At 34.8% G+C, this 9224-nt stretch overlaps 1 protein-coding gene across 8 annotated transcripts; it reads right to left on the bottom strand.

Annotated features, from left to right (window-relative positions):
- Positions 1-661: 661 nt before the first annotated feature.
- LOC145086931 (F-box only protein) lies at positions 662-3506 on the bottom strand. Of its 8 annotated transcripts, XM_079024786.1 has the most exons (5): positions 3364-3501; positions 3098-3177; positions 2019-2077; positions 1299-1466; positions 662-883 (listed from the first exon to the last, which is right to left on the bottom strand). In XM_079024786.1, exons 4-5 carry the CDS (start codon positions 1448-1450, stop codon positions 760-762), a joined length of 276 nt encoding a protein of 91 aa, XP_078880912.1. In that variant the 5' UTR covers positions 1451-1466; positions 2019-2077; positions 3098-3177; positions 3364-3501; the 3' UTR covers positions 662-759. The 8 variants fall into 8 exon arrangements, with proteins under 8 accessions (XP_078880912.1, XP_078880910.1, XP_078880914.1 ...); XM_079024784.1 differs by lacking the exon at positions 2019-2077; XM_079024788.1 differs by lacking the exon at positions 3098-3177 and having other exon boundaries at positions 3364-3495.
- Between the last annotated feature and the right edge of the window lie 5718 nt (positions 3507-9224).

The raw sequence follows: 9224 nt of genomic DNA, 5'->3' as shown, positions 1-9224 counted from the left end.
TAAACATTTTCTTAATAATTAGAATTAAAGAAAAATTCATGCTATTCGGAATTAAACATTTTATTAATAGTAATTATGAAGACCAAATTCAACATTTTCTTAATAATAATTATGAATAGGGATGTAAACAGGTTCGGATGTTCGGAACCATACCGAAACCTAAAAAATCAAAAACCGAAAATGATGAATTAAGGGAACCTGACCGAATACCAAATTATCAGTTCCAAACGCTTCGGGTTTCAGTTAAAAAGTTTTAACTCGACCCTAATCATGAATACTTTATCGAAATATTTAATAGGAAATTTTCTAATTTACCCATCACAAGTATCTAATATAAATTGTGGAATTGGAAACTCAACATAATATAATTCCCCAATCAAACATGTTTTGGTTATAATCCAAATTTTATAAATTTATGGAAATTGAATATGGTTTTTGAAATAAAATCGATGTTCTAAAAACATACTTGTCATTAAACATTCGTTTGGGAAACCGTTGCATTTTTGTAACTTGTTTTCATTATTTACAATAGGTTGGGAAACCACTTAAACCTACTACAACATATCATAATGGCATATTTTTGAACAAACATTAGTTGTTGCCTAGTTGGTTACCCTACCAAGCATTGAAATGACACAAATGACTACATGTGAACATCCCATAAACAAAGCGCACGTTTATTTATTAATTATTCTTTCAAGATTTTATATACATATCTTAGCATCTTCAAAGCAATGTACATTCAACACAAATAGTCTTTCAAGCATCATCATAAGAGAGATGAAAACTAGTGGTGCAACCAGATGCACTGGGATCCTCTGCTCCACAACAATCATAGAATTTAGCAGCATATGGTGGATCATTAGGTCCCAATTCATAGTACCTTCAAAAAGTTTCAATACATATTAACAATCTACTTGCCTCAATTGATATTAAACAACAATTAATCCAATCGTATTAGTTTTAAAAAGGGGAAATGACTTAATCGGGTAATATAGTTTTTATTTTGTACACATTTAGTCACTAATGTTTTTTTTTTTTTTGTCCACTATTTAACTTGTTTTTCTGTACACATTCAGGTAATAAGTTCTTATAACCGACTGCTCCAGCTCCAGGTTAAGCATTAACCTAGACGTGTATAGAAAAACAAGTTAAATGATCAGATGTAGACAAAAAAAAAACGTCAGTGACTAAATGTGTACAAAAGGAAAACTATATTTACCTTATTAAGTCATTTTCCCTTTTAAAAATCACATAATTTAAAATTTCCCATTGATTTAATCACTATAAAAAGACACCTTTTCTGATCATCATGACGTCGACACACAAAGAAAGAAGGATGAAATCGACAAGCAGAAGGAGTGTTTGACGACGGGTCATATGTTTCTTTACACCGCCTGCATACAACCCCCACCACCCTTTTCACTTCCCCGTTTGTAACCTTCTCCATTGATTCTACTCGAATCCTGCGACCAAATCGGTCTTTTCAACTCTCTAAGTAATAGAACTTTGAGTAAATTACATAAATGGTCCCTAAGGTTATCAACAATGTCAATAAAATAAAGAACTTAAAAAAAGGGGTATATTTGTCTTTTCACATGCATTTTACGGTGGAATGGAAATTAACGGAAGTTAGCCTTAGGGACCATAGGGCAGGGCACAAGGACCGGCGATGTCAAAAATCCAATAGTAGGACTAATAGTGTGAATTTAGGCAAACTATAAGGACCAAATGTGTAATTTATTAAATTATTTTGTTAGCAATTTCATGATCTTAATTAAATTATAAGTTTATTTTCTATGTGATTCCGTTTGAGTTTTAGTAAAGCTTCATTATATTTAATTTTTTAGTTTTGTTATTTTGTAAATGCTATATTCTAGACTTTTATTAAAATGAAAATAGAAAGTAGTGTTCAACATTTAGCTTCTATTTACATATAATATAATATCTTCAAATGAAAACATCAATCTATTTTTACATTACCAACCAAAAATGATTATGTAATGGAATCAATGTACCTTTGACATTATTCCATTCATTCATCATTTCTCTTCCACCCAATCCAACCAAACAAACCCTAATAAAAAAAAACATGAATGAATTGCATTTGTAGACCTTTTTCACCTCCAAAAGTACAGATTTTCATGTGGAGTTAAAAGAAGCAAAGTGTTCCAACTAAATAAATTCTCCAAAAAAGGGACCCCTCAAGTAAACAATAGTTTCTATTGGTGTGATGAACAACAAATATCATAACTTTATTTCTTATTGGCCTACAATCACATCTACTACCTTCTACTCTATCTAGTGTCCTAGGAACACATTAACTATTAAAGCACATTTCATATTATTTATAAAGCATGATGTAATGTTTCACCTATAACTTTTCAATGAATGTTGTCATATCATAGGATACCGAAGCGATTTTGGATCGTTCAAATAGATTCTACACGTATATTATGAGAACTATGAAACAAAGACATTTACATCAAACAGATTCTAAAAGGGTCTACTATATGTAAGCAATAACTTATGTCAATCTAAATATATATACGATATACAAAGTTGCAACAAATTCATGTTGAAGATTGAAGATATGAAAAAATGTAATAGTGAAATATGTATGACTCGTATCTGTCCACACAATAGTTCTCTACATGTGTAGTCATCAGAAGCCAACAAATAATTTTAGGAGAATTATTATGGCAGAATCATCCATATTTAGGAGGACCCCTTTTTCAAAAACTCCATTTTAAAGATTCTTAGAGACAGGTGGCAATTCAGGAATGCTGGGACATGGTGATACTTTGATCAAGTAAAATGATTAATACCAATATTGTAATCAGTTATCACAAACATTTACATGAGAAAGTTTGTGTTTTTTAGTCGATTTTGGCTTTGAAAAACGAGCGATTCGATAAGTAATGAAATTCTGTATCAATTTTAGGCTTATCGAACATTAAGAAGGAGAATCTAGTTTGTGAAATAAGGTTTTGCTCAATTGGATTCTGATTCAAACCAGTTTAACGATAACCCGCGTATAAAGATCTGTTTGTATGAACAAATAATGGTGAACTCGATTGCTAGAGATGGATCTTACTGTTTTTGACCTAATGAAAGTTTGTCTGCAGATTGTTCTTGATTTCGGGTCTAAATGGGTTGATTGATGATGCAAACAAGCTGTAAATGGGATGAATTTTGCTTACCGTACATGACACGGGTGATATGTGTTGAAAATAAACCATGTGAAGAACAGATAAGAAAACAGAAGTGTATTAGGTTTTGATAATCTGGTTATTGAACTATACTAATGCTTAAATCGATAAGATAAAAATTGATCGAGGATGAAGTGCAGAAGGTACTTACGCATACCAGAGAGAAATTCTTCTGTCTAACGAACGACCGTGATGAAGTCCATAATCGAAACGGCTTTAAGGTAGTACTGGTAAAAAAAATTGGGGATTAGGGTTACGAAAAATGTTATATTTTTTCATGGGAAGGATAACACAAACGCCTTTTAAGTTTGTCATTTTCTAACAGATTTATCCTAATAACAATCTTTTTTTCTTCGTGTAAGAGCTTTTAGCTTTAATAGGTTTTTTCATAATTGGCATTTATTAGGTTACCTTTCTCTTTCTCTTAGGGGGTGTTTGGCTTGGCTTTTCAAAACCAAAAGTATTTTTTGAAAAAGACAAAAAAACAAAAGATGTTTGGCAAAATGGTTTCTTTTGAAGTTTTTACATAAACAAAAGGAACTTTTTGGAAAAGTCAGGAAATTCTGACTTTTTGTAACTTTTCCAAAAAGAACTTTTGGGTTTAAAAAGCTAAGTCAAACACCCTCTTAATCTGCTATCTTTATCTATAGGAAGATCTTTTGAACGGATTTGGAACCGGAACCAGATTTAACAGATTACATAAAGCGACCACCAATGTCGGTTCCGATCCTGGTCTCGGGTGTCGGTTGTTGTTATATCCTTAACGTTGTTGCACCCTTCCCATTTAGAATTGTTACGTTTTGAGAAGCCAAAAATGTTTGCACTCATCACCAACATCACTGTATGTACTTGATCGAGTTGGAAATTGGTATTTGCAAGTAATCATCATGCAAAAAAATATTTTATGAGTAAACATAGAGTTAGAGTTGTGATTTAGTTTCAAAAATCATAATTTTTTTATCTTTTTGGTAATTGAAGGTTTTGGGTGAAGAAATGTGTACATAGAGTAAGGGTGTATGATTTCATATTGATGTGATTTCAATTATTTTTCTCCAAAATTGGTTTCTTAAATGAAAATGTTATGCTCTTTAACACAATATGGTGTAACATGGAGTATGTGATTGTAATGGCTTCATCAAAGATGGGTGCAACAACCAATTTGTTGGTCTATACACGTCATGGCAAGTAGATCGGCACGTCATGCAACCCAGTGAAATAGAAAACGAAATAAAACAGAAAAATAATTTTTTTTTATGGATTTATATCACAAAATGATCGATTAACTAAAAAAATAAATTTTATTAAAATAAGTCGTTTCCTGGCAACGACGCCAAAAAACATGGTGTGTTATAAAATAAAGCTTTAAAATTTATATATTATCTATTAAAGTCGGCTAAAACACAATAGACAGTGTATCTAGTTGTGCATTAATAGAGTAGAGTAAATAAGAGTCGAACACATGGAATGAAATTTTAATTAAGAAAAAAAAATGTTAATAACTAAACTAAGAAAAATAACTTAAAATAGGGATGTTATCTGATTTTGCAAGTTCATAAAAATTTAAATAAAACAATCTATTAAAACCACTTTAAACTAAAGCAAACAACTAGAAAACGAGATTTAATCAAGAATTAAAAGATACTTCCGTTTAGCTTGGAATCCCCCCCCCCCTCCCCCTCTCCCCGGTCGTGCACATCTGACCCCCCAGATTCGTCTGAGATTTGGAAACTTGGACCACCAGAAGGGTGACACGTGGCAAATTTTGGATGGGCCACGAAGCGTGTACATGTCGCGCAGCAAAGTGCCCGACGCACACCATCATTATAAATATGGGTGCTTGCTTCTGGTTTTTCATCTCAAACCAACCTCTCTCTCTCTCTCTCTCTCTCTATATATATATATATATATATATATATATATATATATATATATATATACTTCAATACCCTCTCGATGGCAAGAAACTCTGGTTGCAACAATTCGGGCCCTCCTCGATACGCTATTAGTGTGAGTTCACAACCCCTTTTTTACTGTTTTAAAATCTTTTCAGGGGGAATACATGCTTAACAAATGATTTTATAAAAATATTTACCTTATAAATATCAAGTCATCTTATTATAAACAAGATACCTTATGATAGTATAATTGTAGATACTATGCCTAAATTTAAGCTATGATATGTGTCTAAAAGATATGATGCATGATAATCTAGGAATAGGTAATACCTAGATGTTATAATGACCAAATCTCTAGGAAACTTAAAGTAACTAGGAGTTATGCTCAACAAGATTTAGGATATGCACTATACTTAGTTGTTACGCTGCCCAAATATTCTGTTAAAATAACCATAATTATGGTATATATATGACAATTTATATAAATAAGATAATACCTGGAAAAGGTATATACAAAGATAGTGTGATGTGTGTGTGTATATAGGGGTAGTTATGATAAAGATTAAAAGATAAAAGATAAAAGCTTATGGTTAATACGTTAGTGAGTTGGTTATTCATCCAAAAGCCTTGATTAAATTCGACATATCCCCAATACCTATAATCGTTAATCTTGTGAGAGCTAGGAAGTTATGTATAGATCTATACGGGGCCATGACAACCCCACCTGCGATTGCTAGCTACAATCCCAAAAAGATACCTTTCATATAAGTTACTATTTGACGTCCGATGAAGCGTCGTGATCAGGGGTACATTTACGGTCATAGCCTCCATTATAAGGGCTCACGTTAATATATTAAAAATTGTCTTAGAGCTTAGATTACCATTAGGAACGCCTGGTATGGTAATTAAAATACATTAGGATAATTAGAAATCCTTAAAAGATGGTAAATTAGGATTAACAAAATACAATCATAATTATATTACTTTAGGATCGTTAGATATCCTGGAAAGATAGTGTAACGCCCTATTCCGAATCGATTCCTAATTAGAGGTTTTGGCCTAAAGATCGATCATCATAAGGCTTAGGGCCTTTGGAAATGTGAGATCTAGACCCATTTGGGTGTGAGTAATGTAATTGAGGTGATCCAGGTGTTCGGTTTGTGTTTTGAAGCCTAGGGGTATTTCGGTAAAGTGTCAGTTCGGGCTTTTATGGAAATTGGATTTTTGTTCGGAAGGTCTTAAGGCCGGTATGAGTTGATAGAAGTTTAGAGTTTCCTCTTACATTTTTGTGGATATAAGGATCGTCGGAAACAGACTTATAACGAAGAAGTTATGGCCTTCGTAAGATTAGTGAAATTAGGGTTTCATCAGGTACGCGAGGCATACACGAGTGTACGCATGGCGTACTAGTAGAAAGGTCAGTATGTAGGGCGTATGTTGGGCGTACTAAGCCAAATGGTCGCGATCATCCTTTGGAGTATGCATGGCATACAGGAAGTATGTTGGGCGTACTCCAGTCAATCCCAAACCCTATTTTAGGGTCTTGGACCCTATTTAAACTCTTTATCTCATCACCTAACCCTAATATCTTCAGCCTTCATCCCTCTAAACCCTATAAATGAAACCATAGCCCCCATTTGAGTGGTTTTTGAGTTTTTGGGTGTTATTTCATGCCTTTGGTGTTCATAGAAAAAGAAGGAGCTTCTTGGAGGAGTGTGGGATTGCTTGAGGCTTTTGGATCCAGGCTTGTTGCATCTTAATCTACATATTGAAGGTATAAAGTTTCTACCTTGCTGATCTTATATGTTAGATCTAGTTTAAGGAGTATTTTGTTCATTTTGGAGTCTTGGTGTTAAAGATAGATTTTTGGTCTACTCTAGAAGCAATGGGTGCTAGATCTTAACTCCATTCAGTCCCTAGGTTCATAAAAATGCAAGCTTTATAGTGTATTTTGGTCCATGCAAGCATCAAGACCTTTGTTAAGTCCTTATTGAGCCTTTGAGTCCCTTTTTTCCATGCAAGTATGTAAAGTTGCCAACTTTACGTGATAAGTAGTCTTATAGAATCATATTTGAGAGTTTGGCACTTTGTATTAACCAATTAAGGGCTTATTGGAGTGAAAAAGGGGTCTGAGGAGTACGATGGGTGTACGTAAGTGTACGCTCAGCGTAATGTTGAATTTTGCATAAAGGACTTGTACTTTGTGCTTCGAGGCCATGTACGCGGGGCGAAGCTGGGCGTGCTCCCCAGTTCAGCATTATTGGGCCTTTTGACTTTGGTCCTTGTTGGGCCAATGGGCTTCTGTTTTTGGGCCATGGTTAGGCTGAAGAACTTTCTTGGTATGGGTCCCTTGAGAATTTTATGCCCAATTAGGAAGTTGGGCCATATTGGGCTTGGGTGCCATCTTGGGCTTTTTGTGCATTTGGGTTGGGAATTGGTTTTGGGCCAAGTAAGAAAAGGGTAAATGGTCTTTTACCCTTTAGGGAGTTGGTTATGGAGTAGGCCTCAGATTTTGGGCTATCAGGTTATTCATTGGTTAAGATTGTATTTATTGATAGTTGGCGCGAGGTTATCCGGTTCAACGGTCTAAGCAGTGATTTGATTATCAGCGGATTGAGGTGAGTCTTCCTCACTGTACTTATGGGTTGAAAGCACCAAGGTCGGCCCATTGGATTGATATCTTGTTATGCATGTTATTGTACTATAGTGATTTGTTAGATCGGTATCCTGGTATATAGGATGATGTTATGCTTAGTGATATGTAAGGTTTGCCCGATTGGCTATTGACTGGTTATATGTTAGTTGTGTAGTGTGGTTGGGTTGAGACTGTACAGCTTTGTGCTGCCAGTCAAAAACCCGGTAAAGTTTATATCAATATGTTTTATGTATGTTAATTTGTTATGTATATGTTGACATGTTTTATGTGTGGTTGGGTTTAGGCGGTCTTGCTATGTGCTCAAGGCCAAGAGACCCAGGGCCTCCTGGATAGATTATAGGCTGGTGGGGCGTACCAGTCAGGCCGAAGGCCCGAAGAACGTTCCAGATAGGATGAAGTCCCAGTAAGGCGTACCAGTCATGTTGAAGGTTTTATGAGCGTACCAGATAGACTGTAGGCCGGTGGGGAGTTCTAGTCAGACCGAAGGCTTTGTATGCATGTTGTTTGCTATTGTTATTATAACTATGTGTTGTGTTGGTACTTTAGGGGAAACTCACTAAGCTTCGTGCTTACAGTTTTAAGTTTATGGTTTTAGGTTCTTCAACGGATCGTGGCGAGGCGAAGGCGTGACCGTACACATCCTTGGTTTTACTACTGATTGGATCTTGGGAGACTCTAATTTTAAATAACGTTTTGAAAATAATGGTTTTTGTAATATGTCTAATAATAAAATGGTTGTTTTGAAAAGTTAAACTTGGTTGTAATATTCTAGGCGTTACAGATAGTCATTTAAGATCAATAAAAGATATCTTAAAAGATAGAAGAATATACAAATAAATAAGAAAGGTTTTCACTAAAGAAAAGTATTCTTAAAAGGAATTCAAAATTTCAAAATTTCGATATAAAAGCTCGTGCACTCACCAACATTATGTTGACTTTCAAAATGCATGTATTCTCAGGTTAATAGGATTGACGCTCTTTATACCGTCACATTACTCGATGTTTCCGCCAAAGTTTGGGCAGGGGTGTGACACACCTTGCCTATAAATTCCCAACCATCAATTCATCGTGAGAATTGTTCATAAATACAAGAGGCATCATTCCCATAGTCGGGATACATCAAAGACAATAAAAGTTTTTCGTTTCTGATTCACTTCACTGATCCCTAAAACAATCAACTAGCACCTGACCTAACTATATTCGAAGAATTCAAACCCTTGACCTCATCTCCAGGAAACCATACTATAAGTATCCTCTTGTGCATTCGCACACTACCATACTTGTCACCAAAAAAACCGCAATTATCTAGTCTCATGATGGGTCTACAACCCAACTCTTAAAATCACATGTCTGCTCTCTCATTCCCCCGGACGTGGAAAGCTAGAAGTATATAACCCATGTCGAAGATAGTGACATCCCAATCCATCTACCGATCACTCAGCCTCCGACTTCAATCTTCAA

The sequence above is a fragment of the Lactuca serriola genome, chromosome 2 (genome assembly GCF_051521515.1).
Source record: "Lactuca serriola cultivar US96UC23 chromosome 2, Lser_US96UC23_V15, whole genome shotgun sequence".
Lineage (NCBI taxonomy): Eukaryota > Viridiplantae > Streptophyta > Magnoliopsida > Asterales > Asteraceae > Lactuca > Lactuca serriola.
The sequence above is the reverse complement of the archived record's forward strand: the minus strand, read 5'-3'. Positions and strand labels throughout refer to the sequence as shown.

What these genes read in the sequence shown, in the direction of transcription:
- LOC145086931 (XM_079024783.1), bottom strand. Translation starts at nt 1,450, where the DNA reads ATGGAGAAGGTTACAAACGGGGAAGTGAAAAGGGTGGTGGGGGTTGTA. An exon ending in CGTCATGATGATCAGAAAAG is followed by an intron (nt 884 to 1,298) that starts GTGTCTTTTTAT and finishes AACTTTTTGAAG; the next exon opens with GTACTATGAATTGGGACCTA.